General features: G+C 49.0%; 1 protein-coding gene across 1 annotated transcript in view; it reads left to right on the top strand.

The window, feature by feature from the left end:
- Positions 1-2,874: 2,874 nt before the first annotated feature.
- Positions 2,875-17,397, top strand: part of KIF5C (kinesin family member 5C) — a 67,025-nt gene continuing 52,502 nt past the window's right edge. The window contains exon 1 of the mRNA XM_039555116.1: positions 2,875-3,056. Within this exon, the coding sequence (XP_039411050.1) occupies positions 2,931-3,056 (126 nt within the window). The 5' untranslated portion in view covers positions 2,875-2,930. The remainder of the gene's footprint in view (positions 3,057-17,397) is intronic.

The raw sequence follows: 17,397 nt of genomic DNA, 5'->3' as shown, positions 1-17,397 counted from the left end.
TGAGCTGGGGATGTGTCTCCGTGCCTTTGGTGATCCCTGGGGATGCAGATTAGATCATTTCTGACCCTCGGTTCCTCCTGGCTGCCTTCTCAGAACTTTCCAGCTCATTTTTGCCTGTTCTCCAACCTGCCTTTATTTATTTTTATTCTTGCTAAACACTTCTATGCTCTGCCTTTGCAAACATTCCCCGGTGCACTCTCAGAGTCTCCTGGTGTCTGTGGGACATTAACTGCGGGTGACATTTAAAATTGCCTTTTGTCACGGGGATCCCGCCCCTTCTGGTCCCTCCTGGGAGAAATCCTTTAGCACCCCTTTCCCCTGAGCCACATCTGAGCGCTGATGACACCAACATATCAAATTTCCTGCCTCTGGCCACTGCTGAGCCACCGGGATCAATGGGATGTGCATTAAAGCCGCTCTCCCTGCTGACAACTCGCGCCCCTGGCCAGCACTGGTGTCTGCTCCTTGCACGGAATTGTTCAGCACGGCAGAAATTCAACCTTGCTGCTTTCTCCCTCCCAGCTCCAAAGCCCATTCCTGGAGCCCAGAAGCAAGGAAGGGAAGCAGTGGACTCTGTGCACAGGAAATGCTGAAATGTTCCCTCATTTCTGCGGGATCGCCTCTGTCAGAATCCGTGTCCTGCTGTTGTTCAGGTCCTGTCCTCTCCCTGGTTTTCCTGCAGCCTCAACACCTTGGCTGTGCTGGAGGCTCCCCTGCAGAGGGATGGAATCCTGTCATTCCTTTATGATCCCAGACCTTGAGGAGGGAATTTGTTATTCCTTTTGGAGAGCTCTGGTAGCTTGGGATCTTTAGTGAAGTGAGGTTGGCTCAGCTGGAGAATTTCTTCAGGAGAAATCAGAACTTGCTGTCAAACCATATCTGATCTGCCAGGGTGAGCTAAAACGGGGAGCTGGAGAACTTGCTGGGAAAGTGGGAAAAGGAGATAAGATCCAGGTTCTCTTAGTTTTACTTTTGTGGTGCTGACTGGAAGACAATTTTCCTATGTTCTGATGTAAGTAGGCTGAGAAAAATGTAACTCTACGTGGATTTCTTGAAAGCATCCAGCTGAAAAATGACGTTTTTTACTGAGAAGGGCAAGAAATGAATTAAGGTGGCAGGAGTGAAGTATTTAAGCTCTGCTTTTCTGTATCTTCATGTTTTTACAAAGCAGGTTCCCACCACACTGTCCCTCACACCTTCAGGCACCCAGCCCAGCCTGGGAGCAGCTCACAGACCCAAGGAGGTGCTGATCACTCCTGAATCTGCCTGAAAATGAATGTTCCTACCAGGCTGCTTCACCTAATCTGGCAATAAGCAGTAAAAATAGCAGCTGGGTGACAATACAGAATTGTCTGCGCTCCAGACAATGTCACATTGTTTGTGACAAAACTGCTGGGAAAAGATGGCTCTCTGCATTCTTCCTGATGGCAGATTATACCTGCTCTAATAGAAAAATGGAGTTGTGCTTATCTCACTCCAAAATGAGCTCTTGATAATGGAGGAGAATAAGGATTAATTCATCCAAAGGGTTGTCTTTTATGACTAAGCCCCTACTTGTCATGACTAACAAATTTGCTATTCAGGGTAAAAGCTTGAAACATAAGAGAAATAAAAGGGATAATTGGTAATCCACGGGAATAAATCCCATTATGTAATAATGTCTTATCACATGCTGCACGTTGCTAACTCTCCCCCATGGAATTGCTTTTAAGAAGGGTGTGAGAGGCTTTGTAGCCAACCTGCTCCTCACATCCACCTCAGGTAAGGACTGAAGGAAAGGGAGATCTCCATCAAAATGCTGGAGCGTTGTCCACCCTCATCTTAATTGTGTAGCTGAGGCTAATTGAATAGAACTCTGGTGGAAACCAGGATCAGGAGTTGCTGGAGCCTGGGCCGTGTCTGCAACTTCCCGGAGGACATCAATGGTGTTTGGATTCTTCTTTAAGCAGGAGATTCTCGTAGGGAGAAAATGATGGAGGAGGAGGAGGAGACTTCCTTCATGGTATTTTAGACTGTTTCAAGTCATGTGAATGCAGGGAAATAAATGAGCCAGGAGGGAGAGTTGCAGGTGATTTTAGCAAGTAAGGAAGGAGCATTTTTAGGGCAGGAGGATGAGGACAGCACCCCTGATGAGGAGATGCAGGCTCCAGACGCTGCTTTTCCCAGATGCTGAATCACCGGCTGCATCGTGACAAAACTTCTTGTAAATTGAGCAAGGTCAAAGTGTTGCCCAGAGGCACCACTGCTTCTGCTTTTCCTCCCAGGAATGAGACATGGAGTGATATTCCAGGAAGAAATATCCTTTAACCTGGTTATAGATCCGGCTTGTGCCAGAGGCAAAGGGGGAGGATGCTGAGGGGGGCTTTGTTGGAGCAAATCCGGAGGAAAACCACGAAGCTCATATGGGAACTAGAGCACGTTCCCTATGGAGACTGGCTGGGAATGCTGGAGGAGAAGGTTGTGTGGAGAGCCCGTAGCAGGTTTCCAGTGTCTGGAAGAAGCTGGAGAGGGACTCTTTATGGGCAAGTGGAGTGATAGGGAAATTTTGTTCGGACAGATGGAAGAAAATCCTTCCTTGCGAGGGTGGGCAGGCCCTGGCACAGGGTGCCCAGAGCAGCTGTGGCTGCTCCTGAATCCCTGTCAGCGTCCAAGGCCAGGCTGGACACTGGGGCTGGGAGCAGCCTGGCACAGTGGGAGCTGTGGGACTCGCAGCAGCGGAAGATCTTTAGGGTCGCTTTCCCCGCACCCCTCCCCGCTGCTGCGGGGGGAGGTCCCCGCGGTGCCCGCGCAGCCGCGCCCGAGCGGGGCCGGTCCGGGGCGTGTCCGCGGGCTCTGAGCGGCTGCGAGGGCTCCCGGCCCCGCCCGCCCGGCGGCCCCAGCCCCGCCGCTGCCGCACCTGCCCCGCGCAGCCCCGGCGCCCGCCCGCCGCCATGGCGGACCCCGCCGAGTGCAGCATCAAGGTGATGTGCCGCTTCCGGCCCCTCAACGAGGCCGAGATCCTGCGCGGCGACAAATTCATCCCCAAATTCAAGGGCGACGAGACCGTGGTCATCGGGGTGAGTCTGCGGCATCCCGCATCCCGCTGCCGCCCGCGCGGGTGGGGCGAGCATCCCTCGGCGCGGGGCGAGCGTCCCTGCTCTCGGGGCGAGCATCCCTCCCCGCGGTGCCCGCGTCCGCCGGAGCCCCCCGGGCCCTCCCCGCGTGTCCCCCCCATCCCATCCATTGTTCCCGCAGTGGCCGAGCGGGATTGGGGAGGGGGCGGCGCTGCCCGCTTCCCTCCCCCCCCCCCGCCGGGGCTGCCCTCAACCCACCGGCCGAGGGGCCCGGGGGTCCCGGGGGTGCCGGGGGTCTCGGGGGGCCCGGGGGGCACGGGGGCGCCGCGGGCTCGGGCGCTGATGTCATGCCGGGGACTGGGCATGCTCGACTGGGGCGGCCGCCCGCGCCTCCGCCGCGCCCCTGCGGCAGCCGCCGGCACCGAAGTTATCCCGGGGCCGGGAGCCGCATCCCGGGAGCCGCAATCCCGGGATCCCCATCCCCGGCAGCGCCCCGCGGCCGCACGGCAGCCCCGCAGAGCGGGCGGTACCCGCAGAGCGGCGGCGGGACCGCGCCGGGCAGCGCTGCGGGAAGCGACCCAAGTTTGGGGCTTTTTCCGCGTTTAAAACACTAAAATGAAGCCAAATCGCCCCCAGCCCGCAGCAGCCGCACGCCCGGCCCTGCGCGGCCCCCGCGCTCTGCCGGGGCTCGGCTGCTCCAGAGGTTTAGTGGGAACAAAGGGTCGGGATGTGGCTGATCCCAGGGCTCAGCGTAGCCCAGCATCTTCCCTCTCCCTCTCCCAGCGCGGGTCCCTCGGAGGGGCCGCGCTCAGAGCCCCCGGTGCCGCTTTGGGTGGGGGTTCATGGGCGCTGCTGGGGGCCTGAACGCAGATTTTTGGTTTCGTGTCCGGCCAGCCTGGGCTGTGGTGCTTTAGTTCCGATTTGGTCATCTGTGGTTAAACCAGTAACGTGCTCCGTATGATGATAAAGAGACCCTAAAACTAATGGTCAGCACAACTCCTTGGACGGTTTGTTAAAATTCTTACCAAAACCTTGAGGTCATCAGAAACTTCCCTCCTGAAAGTTGCCAAACAGTTGCAAGGGAAAAAATTGGTGAATTACGAACATACACAGTTATTTTTTTAATATTAAATGCCCTCTGTCCTGCCAAATTAATTGTCTTTCTGTGAAGGTTAAAGCGGTGGCACCCCCAGCAGCCTGTTAACAATAGAATAATCAAATTGGTTATCAATCTTGGCCAGCAGCAGAGGGCTGGATTTGGCCAACAAATATTGGGAGGGAAAATGTATCTGTACCATTGGATGTTTAAGAAACCACTGTCAGCACGGTCCCCTCCCCCCCCAATAAATAAACCCTCAGACATGTTAAAAGCAGATTAAAATACAGCTCCTGTAAATCCTTTAACAGCACTGTGTTTTGAAGAGGAGTTCAAAATTCTCTTTTCCCACTCCTGATGTGTCTTTGTCCGTAAAGTATCTGTTGTCTGGGAAAACAGTAGCTGTGATGCTTTGGGCAAGGTTTTTGTATCTTGCAGGTGAGAGTAATTCCTTTGGTGGGGGTATAAAAAAGGAAAAAACAACAGCAGCTTTTAATTTCCTTCCATGGAAGTTAAAAAAAATAGAGAGAAGCAAGGAAAGTGCACGTATTGATTTTCATGGATATTTATTTTACGTGGATATTCAAGTTGGCAGCTCATTTTGGGGCGTTATTTGCTATCTTGAAAACCAAGTCAGAAGCTTGGAGTTTGCCTTCCCTTCTTAAGGCAAAAATTGTAATTATTTAGGATTTTAATCATCTCAGCTAATGCAATATGTCCTCAAATCCAGCTTCTGTTTCCCAAGGAGGAGCCATCAGCTGGAGTTCTGGGGGAATAGCTGTAGTTTGGCTGAGTGGAAGGGAACATAAAAACCTTCCCATATTCTTTGTCCTCTTTATTTGCAGCCCTGAGCTCGCTGGGCTCTGGTGTAGCTCAATCCCCAGTGAATCCCACTGCAGCAGGAGTGGGAAGCGCTGCTGGATTTTATTATTTTTATTATTTTTATTATTTTTATTATTATTTTATTGGTTTAGAGTGGCTGCTTTGCTCCAACAAATAATGCCTGGCAGGGGCAAGGAAGGAATCCTGATCCGTGGGAAGGCACCACCAGAGCAGACTTCCTTCTAGGAAAAGCAGGATTTCAGTCTTCACAAGCTCTTAGGAGCAAAAATAAACCAGGACCAACCACTTTTTTTGTGTTTTACTATAGCATTTGAAAACACTGCAATGCAGCTTTTATTTTTGATCCGTGGATTGGAAAGAGAAGGGTTCTGTTAAGATTTAAGAAACCAGACACAACTATCAGCTTCCCCCCCGAGGAATTATGTCACCACGTAAGAAAAAAATAAAATATAACTGATTCAAGGGAACCATCTATTTTTTCTTCTTTTTTTTTCTAACTAGTAAGTCTGAATAAATTTATTTCTTCCCAGTAAACACGGGGGAAAAAGCTTTCTTCCTGAGTTTCCCACTGTCATCTCCTGTAACACTTCCCTGGGGCCTTGGGCAAAGAAATTGCAGATCATGACTTGGTGTTTGTGGGAAGGAGCAGCCAAGAGGGAAAGTTTAACCACTTAGGCTGAGTTTCTCTGGGCTGGGACTGGGGTTGTGTGGGTCAGAGCTGCTCCTCAGGGAAGCCCCGGGGCAGTGTCCTGACTCTATTCCGACGGGATAAATCCCTGGGAGTTGGGATTTGTTTTGTTCTCTGTTTATTTGCTGTCTCCCGCCCATCTCCGGGCTCGTGGAGGGTGAGAACGTCTTACCTTGACTTTTCCTTTGCTTAAATCAGACAAAACCCTCCATGCTTCCGTTCTGCCAGAGAGTTTAAAGCACAAAAAGCCTTTTAGGTGAATCTCCCCTCTCAGCAGGGCAGGAAAAGGGGATGGGGGATGAATCCAGGGCTTTATTCTGTGGTTGGCTGCCCAGGAGTCTCACCAGGCTGCAGCTTCATTTTCTCTCCCTGCTCCTCTGCAGCCTCAAGGTGACTCTCTGATTGATTGTGTTGGCTGACATACCTAAAAATGCATTTTTCTAGCTGGCTTCCTGCTCGTGGGAGAGCGTGGAGCTCTTTGCTGGGCTGGCAAAGGGAGGCAGCTCCCGGTGTGTGCTCGTGTCCTGTTCCTCTGGGTGCTTTTATTCTTGAGCATCTGGGAAGGGAGGATGCACAGAGCTTCAGCACCTGCTGGGATGCTCGCTGGTTTAGGTTTGTGGCAGAGAATCCTGCCAGCCAGCCCTGGTGTAAAATATTTAGGAATTTAGTTGTGGAGGGGTTGTTGTTTTCAGCCCCTTTATTTTTTGTCTGGAGCAGCCGCTTCCTTTGAGCGCGGGGCTGTTCCCAGGCTGGTGGCTCAGGAAAACATCTCCTGTTAGGAAGCTGAACATCCAAAAGGCAGCTCGGGAACCTCATGTTGTTCCCAGGAAGGGATAAAAGGCTCTTCATTGTGGCTGTCAGCTGCCTTTGGCGCTGCGGCGGGAGGGATTTGTAAAGCCCGGCTTAGCAGGAGCTGCTGAGCTCTGCAGTCCCCGCGTACTGCCCGTGTCAGGCTCAGGCACAGCCTCCCCCTTCCCCTCTCTGCCCATCCCGGGGGGCTCCAGCCCCTGGGAAATCCAGGAGGCCTCCGGGATCAGTGGGAGGATCCCCCAGGATTGTGCTTTACTCACACGGGGGAGATTCTGTTGTCTCATCCGTGAAATATTCCACTTAAATAACTAACGTGCCTCAAAGCAAACAAAACCATCACCTGATGCCCTGCCACTCTGCCGTGGTCACTGCTGTTCTGCAGTGTCATATTCCATGAGAGGAATTCCTGTGCAGGGCTGAGAGTTGGATCATCTCTGTGGGTCCCTTCCAGCTCAGAATATTCTGTGAGAGAAAGGAAAACAAAGATTGATGGCTGATTCCTTTCTGAGCAGTGCTGTGGTTTTGTTTTCTTTTCTTTTTTTAATACTTTGTGCTGTAAGTGCATTTTGGGATGTCTTGTGGAGAGATGCTCACTTATTTTCATCCCTAAAATATTTGGATATGCTTTATCTTTTGTTCCGTGTATACCAGTGAAGTCAGCAGAGTTTGTGCTAGTGAAGAGCACGTTCCAAAATCCCTCCTGTACAGAGATCTCTGAGTGCTGTTAAACAGTTGTTTTTACAGTTGTTTTACCCACAGTGTTTAATCTGTGGGTAAAACAGATTAAAAAAAAAAAAAAAACAAAAATCCTTGGGATAACAGAGAAATGGTGAGTTTAAAAGAAATAAAAATTCAAAAACTGCCCTGTGCTGCTGGGGTTGTTTTTTTTTGGTGCAGCTTTTCCCAAAAGCCAAGTGTCCATCTCGACCCCCGAACGCACATCCCCTGTGCCTGTGGAGGGTTTGTGCCTACAAATGACTTGTGCAAAAAGCTCCTTCTGGATGTGAGATGGGAGGCTGTGGCCCCAGGGCTGTCAGTGGATTGTGGGGTGCTGTTCTCCTGGCAGATCCCATGTTCTGCAGAGCTGCTTCTTGCTTTGCCTCCCAGCATCTCCGGTGTTTTCCAGCTCCTCTTTTCCGGTGAGGACCGAGTGAGTTTTGGCTGAAAGCTTCTGAGAAGGACTTTTGGGATACGAATACCTGGCTGAGCATGGAATTCCTGGGGAATTGGTGTCTTCAGACAGCTGACAAACACTTTGTGGGAGCTGTTTGTTTCAGAAATGTCCCCCCCCCCCCTTCCTGCACACCCCAGGATTTTCCTGCAGCCTGGAATAACATCTGGACCCCGCTGCCTTTCCCCATTCCGTGGAGGAGCTGAGCCACACTGTGCTGTGCTCATCCCCTGTGGCTCTGGTGCTTTCAGGTCAGACTATTTCCAGAGCTCTGGCTCTGGCTTTTTGCTTTGGGTTGACGTTGCTCCATAGGTACCTCGGGAAGAACCAGAAGCCTGTGGATCACGTTGCTGCTCATTTGGGAAAGAGCAAACACAGGGTGATCCCACTGGGTCTGGATGAATTTTCTGTTCCCTGCAGAAGAAACGATTTCATTTCCTGAAGAACTGGTGTGGCCATTCAGGGAGCTGCTCCCAAGCTTGATATTTGCAGATATTTAAAGAGTGGCTGTTTTTTTAAGGCAGTTCCTGTGCTCCACACTTATTTTCGGGAGCTTGTGTGGAATATTAGAATCAGGGGCCTGATGAGATGACTGAGGAGGGGTTTGGGTCTGTTTTTACAGTGTGTTGGGACAGGATGGAACTGTTCTGGTGCTGATTATCAAGAAACACATTTATTTCTTGTGGCAGTGAGACTCCCAGAAAGCACCGAAGCAGGTGTGCAATATTACCCTGCCACAGTGGCAATGGAAAAAATCTGTGTTGATGAGGATTTCTCCAGATATTCTCCTTTTCCACCATGCCTTTGTCTAATCCCAGAACCACAGGTTATTGGGATGAGTGGCAGCCAGTTCAGCTCCTGGGATTCTGTTGGAATTGGCTCAATTTTGTGAGGTGTTCCCAAGACAGGGATACTTCACAAAAAGGTTCAAAGCGAAATCCTTGGCTGCCTGGCCCATTCTTGCCAGGTTTAAGCCACTTCTGAGTGGTTCGGGGCAGGGGGTTGTTTGATTCTCCTCTGAATCCTCAGCTGTTTTCCTTCTGGAATGGACATTCCTGCTCTTCCAGGCTTGTCTGTAAGTGCTGAACTGGGGGCAGGTGATCCAGCACAGGTCAATGTGTGTTTTATGGGTGAAGCTGCCCTTGTGTTTGCTTTTCTGTTTTCTAAAAGAGCGGTGAGAACTCAGGTGTGAAAATGGCTTCTATTTATTGATGGTGCTGCTAGAAAGATGATTTACTCAAAATACAAAGCATATTTCCTCGCCCCGGCAATTTCCCTTTTGTGTTTTCTCGGGGCATCTTTTTTTCTCTTTTCCCAATCCCCTCTGGGCATCCTTCTCCAAACCTATCCTGTCAGAAATATGGATTCCTACTTAAACCTTCAAAACTTAAAGCACAGGGGATGGATTCCAACAAGACAAATTGTCAAACCACAGGAAAATGAAGTTTCAAGCCACTCTGTGTTGTCTTTTCCCCTCCTGCTGGATGCCTTTTTTTGGGACCAGAAGGTTTAAACATTGAGCATCATTCCCGCTTGTCCCAGTCCTTTTCCTTCCCCTGGGATGCACCAGTCAACCACTGGGGCTCGGATTTGTTTTGGCAAGTGTTGAGGCTGGTGCAGGGAGATTTGGGGTTATTTGGGGCAGTCTGGGAGCGCTTGGTGTGCTCCACTGGAGAGGATTTTTCCCGAGGCTCCCTGCCCCGAGCGTGCGGGGGAAGCTCCCGGGGGGTGACGTGTGCTCACAGCTCCCTGCGCTGGCTTGGGGCTTCCAACTGTGCCAGAAGAATAAAGCTGTTCAGAAAGGGAAAATTAAGGATGCAGTGCTGCTTGTAAGTCTTTAATATTGATCTGCTTTTCTCTGGGGGAGTTTCTGTGAGGAAAACAGGCTTGGGAGGAAAGATGATTTCGTTTCATTTCTTGTGACGGTTTCAGCTTGGCTGCTGACAGCCTTGCTATTATCCTGGGTGTCCTTCCTGTTGTCGTGAAAATGACTCACTTGGGATTTGTTTTCTTCCAAAATTCCTTGTTCTGTGCTGCCTAAGGTGTCTCCAGGTACTGCCATGTATTTCTTAAAACCCCACATTTCCACCTCAGCTTCCCTGGCTTGGGGCTGTCTGGCTGCTGAGGCGTTTCTGGTTAAGTCCTGGCTGGTTTAGCTGAATGCAAAAGTGTATCTGGAATTTGGTGTGAATCTTTTCCTCAAAAGATCCCTTCTGGACAGGGGGATTTGCTTGTGGCTTGTTTTATTTTTCTTAACATCTGCAGGGGTGTTCTTGTGTTTGTTTTTGTTGGGTTTTTCAACTCCCAAATACTCCCAACTCCTCCCAAATACTCTCAGGCTCTTTATTTTCTCTCTTTTGCTTGATTTGGTGTTGCTGCAACCTTTTAAAACCCAGGTGTGCAGACAGAGAAGTGGTTTGGAGCTGCTCAGTAATTGTTTGACACTTTGGATTTGGCTGAGGTGTTGCCAATGTTTGTTTTTCCAGCTCCCCTGGAAGGTACACGTGGGATAATGGCGCTTGTTTGTGGTTTGTGAACTTAATTCAGTTTTATTGGATTTTGGAGTGTGAAAACATTGCATATTTATATAATCCCAGCAAAACAAAGCAAGCACAGCAGCAAAAATTTGCCTCAAAATATCCAAAATGGGATCCTTCACAGCCTTAAAGGTGTGGAGTCACAGGCATGGCATTGCTGATGGATTCCTGCTTTTATTCATCCATTTCTACAGATTTATGGCCTCTTTGGTTCTTGGCTTTTTATGGGAAGTGCTTGTAATTGTCATCAGATTCCCATTAAAATATCAATAATTGGTCACAGAACAGCTTCAGAAAATGCCTATTTCCCAACTGTGAGACTGAGTCTCACTAACACCAGGAATGTGGGATTTTTTTTCCCCCCATGAGAAATGAGTATCCAGAGACAAAAACTTAAATATTTAATAGTAGTCTTTGCTAAAAGTGATTCATTTTTTCAGTGCCTCTCTCTCTCTTTCTCTGCTGAGAGAATTCCTTTTTTCACTACCTAGTTATGATGATGGACAGGAGATGCTCTTGGATGGTGTAAAAATCTTTCTCCTGGCTCAGGGAATGGAGTGAACCTTGAAAAGCTGGGGTGGTTTTGAAGCTGCTGTAGAACATTTCTCTTCCACGAGGAGGATTTGATACCGAAACCACATTTTGTTACACGTTCAATAACCCCAAAGGCCTCCAACACCTTTTGGCAGTACAAAATATTCCCAAATTTGCTGAGATCCTGTTCCTATGGCAGCATTTTCCAGTCAGCAAAAGATGTTGTGGCAGCTTCTGAGCTGAAGACCTGTGCTTCTGAGGGGTGGAAGTTGAATTTCAAAGTCACACTGATACCCAGGAATCATCCTGGCTACTAAATTATTCCCCCACTTAGCAAAGGCTGAGCAGGAGAGCGTTCTCTGGATTGGGGTAACTGGGTTAGGGAGTATTTTTAGCCGAGCTGTTACCAGAAGTCAGGTTTTTCTGCAGCTGTAATCTCTTTTCTGCCTGCACAGCCCTCCTGCACTGCTCCATGCTCTGTATTTAGGCCAGCAGGGAGATGGGGGCAATGCTGCTGCTTCTCACAGGGCTTGGTCCTGTGGTTCACTGGGTGAGGATCTGTGCCCTTTTTTGTTCCTGCACCCCGCTGTCATATCCATCCTCTACCTCTCTCTCCCTTTACATCTCCTTTTATTTTGCATTTCTATTCTCCCTCTCTCCTTTATTACTTATCCCCCCCTCTCCCCTTTTATCTTGCATTTTGCTTGGTTTTCTCCTCTCAGGACCTCTCCCTATGCTTTTTGTATTTTCTTCCCGCTTTCTGGCTCACCCATAAATACCCAGTGGAAAACTGCTGTCACTTGGCTTGATTATTTCTCACTTTATGGTATCTCTCACAATTTAACTTCAAAGCAAAACAGTTCAGCGCTGCAAACGAATCTTAAAAGCAGAGTTAATCTCACTACATGGGAGCGTGTGCAGGAACATTTTCCTGGAGAAAAATGTTTGCTTATGTTGGTGATAGAGGATTTATTCTCTCCGTGGCTTGCTTTGTGTGCGGCCCAGATTTTCTGAGTATTGTGGAGTAAACTCAGCCATAAACTTCAAACAAAGCTGTTGCCAGCACAAAAAACTTATTTATGTGCCTTGTGTGATGCTGGAGCTGTGGGGCTGTGCAGGAGGAAGGTGGGAATGCTGGGGGAAAATGGGAGCCCCTGAGGTGGTTTTATGGCTGGGTGTGTGCCAGAACGGGTCAGAGCGAATCACTAAATACGGGATTCGTGTTTTCCTTAAAATGAACCATTCTTTGTTGTTCTGTAGTAAATCCATGTGCTATTTCACCAAAAGCAGTGCTAGATAAACATAGAATTGCTCCTGGTGCTGCTGTTAATCCATTATCCTCAGCAGAGCTTGGATTTGGGCTGTTTGGGATGCAAACTTTGTATGGAACTGAAAAAACCTGGATTTGACTTCCCAGTGACCTCAAGCATCGGCTCCCTGTTTGTGCAGTGGAAATACTCCTTGCTTTTCTCTGATCTGTTGTAGGTTTGGAGGTTTGAATTCCAGATATTTCAGATTTTTGGGACTGTGAGAGCTGCTTGTGCCCGCTTCAGGCTGGTGTTGAGAAAGTCATTTGGGGTTCTCTGCAAGGTGAGAGCCCGAGAGCTGCAGCAGCCGTGGTGCTGCCAGTGGAGGTGGGAATTCAGAGCACATTGTCCTGTCCTGGAGTGGTGGAGAGAGGCACCTGCAGTGCTTGGGACCTGGAGCCCCTTGTTGGTGTGTTGGTTTTTGTTTGGTTTGGTTTTTTTCCCTTAAAACATTACCAAATGCTGAGGGGGGCTGGAGGCTGAAGTCCTGCAGAACGGCTTGTGGCTTATCACGAAGAGGAAGTGCTTATGTTAATCAAAAAAAATAGGTTATTAAATCATCCTGTTAATGATTATTTGCACCCAGTTAATGATGATTTGCACCTCCTTATCCCCTGCTAGTTGCCAGCTCAGTGTCTTGCAGGTTTGGCTTTGTTTCTGCTGTAGAAAAATCAGAATAAGAGGCAGGGTTTACATAAGAGCCAGCAGGTGCTGTGTTTACAGGGCTGTCATTTTACAGGTCGTGGTGCTTCCCTCCTCTTCCCTGTCCTGGTGTGTCAGGAAGCAGCAGCAGAGCTTTCACTCATGGCTGGAAGAGTTTAACAGGATCAGAGCCTCTGGAGCTGGGAGGGAACGGGGCTGTTCTCTGCTCTGGGAAAAGTGCTCAGGCAACGCACTGCTAAAGCTGCTGATGGAATTACTGCCAGATAATTCCGGCCTGTTTGGGGATAATTTAGCAGAAAGTGGGGCTGCTCTGCTGATCTCATTGCTGTGCTGTAGGAGATGAGCTCTCTGCAGGCTGTAATGCCTTGCTTGCTGCAGGGAGAGCACAGGAAGGGTTATGAGCCAGAAAATCTGTTCTTGCTCATAAAAAGCCCCCCCAAAAATTACCAAAGAAAGTCCAAGCAGCTCTTTGTCCTTACTGAGTTCCCAGGAGGGGGGTGTGTTTTGTGTGTGTATTTTACCAGCTCAGAAATACCACTTTCCTTCACATTCCTGCTGTGAGGGTTTGGGCTGCAGTTGCTGTAGTAACACATCCAGCACCCTTTGCCAGCTGTCCAGGGAAGCACAAGGTGTGTCACCACCCATGCCTCAGGGTGGGACAAGCTGATGGAGATGTTCTTCCCACCAAATGCAGAGCCAGCTGCAATTCCCCTTAAATTTTGATTTAGATTTAAACAAATCTGAATTTCTTGATGCTTGACTTTATTTATCAGCAGTGGATTAATTTACCAAATTATTAAATATTCTGCTTTCCTCCTGGTAACTGGTGCAGAAATGGAGGAAGCAGCAATTCTGGTTTGTAACGTTTTTGTGATGACTTTTTGGTCTCTGCTTGTCTAATTGCCTGATACAATTTTATTAACAGGGATAGGATTGCTGAGTGTCACCAAACCAAGCACTGCAGTCATCATAGCCCTGCTCCCACAAATGCAAATGTTTTCCAAACAGCATTGGGGGGGGTCTCTGCTTAGTAGTTTCCTATTTAAGCTTTCCTAGGCCCTGCTACATCAGGGAAAGAATCCTTATTTTTTAAAAATTTTACTAAAATTTGTAGTTTTGTTACCATTACCTGCTCCCCAACTGCTTGTTCTTGAGGGGGATTGGAGGGTTGGTGCCAAAATGGTGAGATTTGGACATTTTGAGTAAAACTCAGAGTTCTGCTTTTTGGATTTTCTCCAGATAATGAGGGATAGAAGGAAATCGGGCAAGAAGCAGAAGCTTGGAAGGTGATGGGTGGGAATGAGCAAGTTCCTCTTTCCACAGGGGTTATGGATGAGAGGAACTGGAGCTGAGGCTCCGAGCACTGGGGTGGTGCGTGGCCCAAAGGGGAGCTGTGTCCTCTGTCCTCCATCCCAGGGGTAGGGAAGGAGCAGAAGAAACTGGGCAAAGAGATAAGAATTGGAAGGTAAAAGAAACCAGTGGAATGCTGTTAGAGGGAAGAGAGCTCAGTGATTTTATAGTGGGGATCAAACACTGTGCGAAGCACTGACGTTCCTGTGCATTCCTTCCTGGAAGAGCTGATCTTCCTCCGTGTTCTTATTGAATGAGGTTTCAGCAGGTGTTTCAGCTGTGGCATGGGGTTTTAGGAGATATTTCAGCTGTGGCATGGGGTTTCAGCAGGTGTTTCAGCTGTGGCTTGGCCCTGGCAGGGCTGGCTCTGCCCCGGTGCCACAGAGCCAGAGCAGTGGGAGGTGTGAATGCCCCTGCAGATGGATCCCTCTGCTCCATCCCTGCTGGAAGAAGTTTGTTGCTGGGAGCAGCTGCTCTGCAGGGTAATTGCTGTGCCTGTGGAGGCTGTGCCACCCTCCAGTCGTGGCTATTCCCGCAGTCCTTGGGATGCAGAGCCGAGTTTTTCCAAGGGATGCAGGTCAAGGCTACGATGCTACAAACCAGGTGATGCTGGGCTAGCTGCACATCAGTTCTGTCTGTAGACAAAATCATGCCCAGCACTGTGGTGCCTGCTGCCCTTCCAGCCCTTTGGAGTATCCCTTTTCCATGGAAAAGGTGCACGGAAGCGCAGAACTCCTGGTCCTGTCATTCTCCTTCCGTGATTCTCTGCCGTGTTTTCAGTTCGTGAGGTTTTAGTGTGGTCGGAGGCTGGAGCAGGGCGGGGAGAATGTTTCTGTTCCATCCCGGGCTTTTGCAATCCTGCTGCAGCATCAGATCTGTAAACATTCCAGCTTCCACCACTGCTGGCATTTAGCTCCTCGGTTTGCAAGTGAGGAAGGGAATTTAAGTTGTTGTCACTGGTCTCCAGTGGATCAGGAGCACACCCGACCAGCGGGGAACCAAGGGATTATTCCCTGAGCTCTGGGGTGTGGTTGCTCTGTTAAATCGTGGATGCTGGAATCTTCCTCTCTCCTGGAGTTGGGAATACTGGAGATTTGCAGTTCTGGAGGGCAGAGGAGAATGATCTGCCTGCAGCGGTGCTGCTGGTGGTGATGGGATGAGAACAAAGCTCTCTGGTGAGGGACTGTGTCCTTGTCCTGATGTCCTGAGGTGTTTTGGCCCCTCACAGGTAGAGGTTTGGGGGGCAGAGATGTGCCCGGGGGCTCACTGCTGTCATGATCAAGGCCCTCCAGGAATTCCTCCCTCAGGATTCAGCCACACACTAAATTAGGCTCTGAACCGGTGCACCCCAGAGCAAATGTGACAGTGGGAGCTCGGGAAATGCTTTCTTTGCAGGGAGGTGCAGGGATCCCCCTTGTCTCCCTCTGCCACCCTGCCAGGATGCCCCGTGACCAGGATTGTTCCCTGATCCCCCTCCATCCTGGCTCTTGCTGACAGGGAAGCTGCTCCAGGGGCCAGAGGTGCCCTGTGGAGCCGCTGTGACCTCTCCTGCCCCAGACTGGATTTGACTCCACGCTCAGGATCCCATTACAAATCTCCTGAGCCACCCCGTGGCCCCATAAATCTGCCAGTGATAGGTTTAACAAAGTGGAGATTAACACAGCACTGCCATGGCACAACTGGGATGGAGTTCTGGCTTCTGGAGGTGCAGCTGAAGGTCCTTGGGGCTTTCACCAAAACTGCTTTGTTTGGAAATTTCCACCTGTTCCACTTTGTTTTGGAATATCCTAAACCCTGCTCCACCCATGGGTTATCCCTGCCCCTGAGGTGGCCTTGTCTGACCCCTCCGCCAGTGCTGCTCCAGGAGCTGCCTGAGGATGGGTTTTATTTTCTGGCTGTGAAATTTTGGTTTTGTTCAAAGGAAATCATGACGTTCTCTGAATAACAGTAAAACCCCAGTAGTTTAAAATCGGCTTCAAAGTGTTGGATGTTTACGAAATGGACAATCGTGGAATTTAGGCTGGAGAAGACCTTTAAGATCATTGAGTCCAGCCTTTCCCCAGCACTGCCAAGGCCACCACTGACCTGTGTCCCCAAGTGCCACATCCACATGGATTTTAAATCCCTCCAGGAATGGGGACTCCACCACTTTCCTGATCACTTGGTCACCCTTTCTGGGAAGAAACTTTTCCTAATATCCACTGTTCTCTTTTCATTCTCAACTGCTCCTAAAATCAGGAGACTTTTAGTTAGAGGGGTCTCAGGCCTCATGAATTATGGCATCTTTTTTTTTTCTTTTCTTCTACAGATAACATTTTTCTGCCTTTTCTCTCTAAACTGTTAATTAAACAAAAGAAATGACCAAATTCTCTTCTCCCACTGCTGTAAGGAAGTAGGGTAGGTTAGCTGAAATGCTGGAGCCTGGTGAAAACTGGAGAAAATTTGGATGATTTTGAGTCTGGCAGTGACTTGGTTGCACCAGTGCGAGTCAATAATAGTGAGAGAGCTGCTACTCTGAGTATTGCTGTGTCAGAACTATGCAAAAATGTTGCTCAAGAGGGTTTTTTAATAGCTGCCTTTGTTTCGGGGCATCTTTGTACTTCCGATTCCTTTTCGGAAGAGTCTGTTTTCCAGGTCGTGCATCAAGGTGGAAGAACAGCTTTAAAATATTCCCCAAGGTCTGATTTCCTGAATTGCAGAGCTACACCAAAATGAAATGATGTTTTCTGAGGGGGGGAATTTGTTGCAAGGAGTTAAAGGTTCTTTTCTGCTGGCACTGAGAGCTGAAAGTGGATCACTGGCCACGAGCCAAACTCCATCAGCTCCACAGAAATATTCATGAGATAAATCAATAATTAAGCCCCCTCTGCAAAAGTAATGCTGGGTTTGACTCCAGTTGCTCTGTGGTGCCTGTTCAGACAGGGCTGCTTGGTTTCATTTATTTTCCAAATGAGTTTTAGGAATATTATCAAGATTTAAGGATTTTTGGGGTTTTTTTTGATGCTTCAGTTTGACTCTGTACTGTATTCAGGTTATTCTGAATAAATTTCCTTATTCTTTTTTCACCCAGGGATTCTGAATTTTCACCCACTGGGTGATTTGCTGCTGTTCCAATGTTTTTGTAGGGCAAGCTGACACAGAAAATGGATGGGGATGGCAGCAGCATTTCCTCAGTCAGTACAGCTGAATTTTGCTGTTTTTCTAACATGCTTTTATTTTCCCCATTTGTTTTCAACCGTGTTTTCAATTCTCAGTAGAGATAAATGGCTTCAGGAGGATGGGATGGATCCTGTTTATTTCTTGGGCTTCATCAGCAAAACAGCAACAACCTTGTAGCTGCAGCAT

This window comes from Corvus cornix, chromosome 7, assembly GCF_000738735.6.
Source record: "Corvus cornix cornix isolate S_Up_H32 chromosome 7, ASM73873v5, whole genome shotgun sequence".
In the NCBI taxonomy this organism is placed as follows: Eukaryota; Metazoa; Chordata; class Aves; order Passeriformes; family Corvidae; genus Corvus; species Corvus cornix.
The sequence above is the reverse complement of the archived record's forward strand: the minus strand, read 5'-3'. Positions and strand labels throughout refer to the sequence as shown.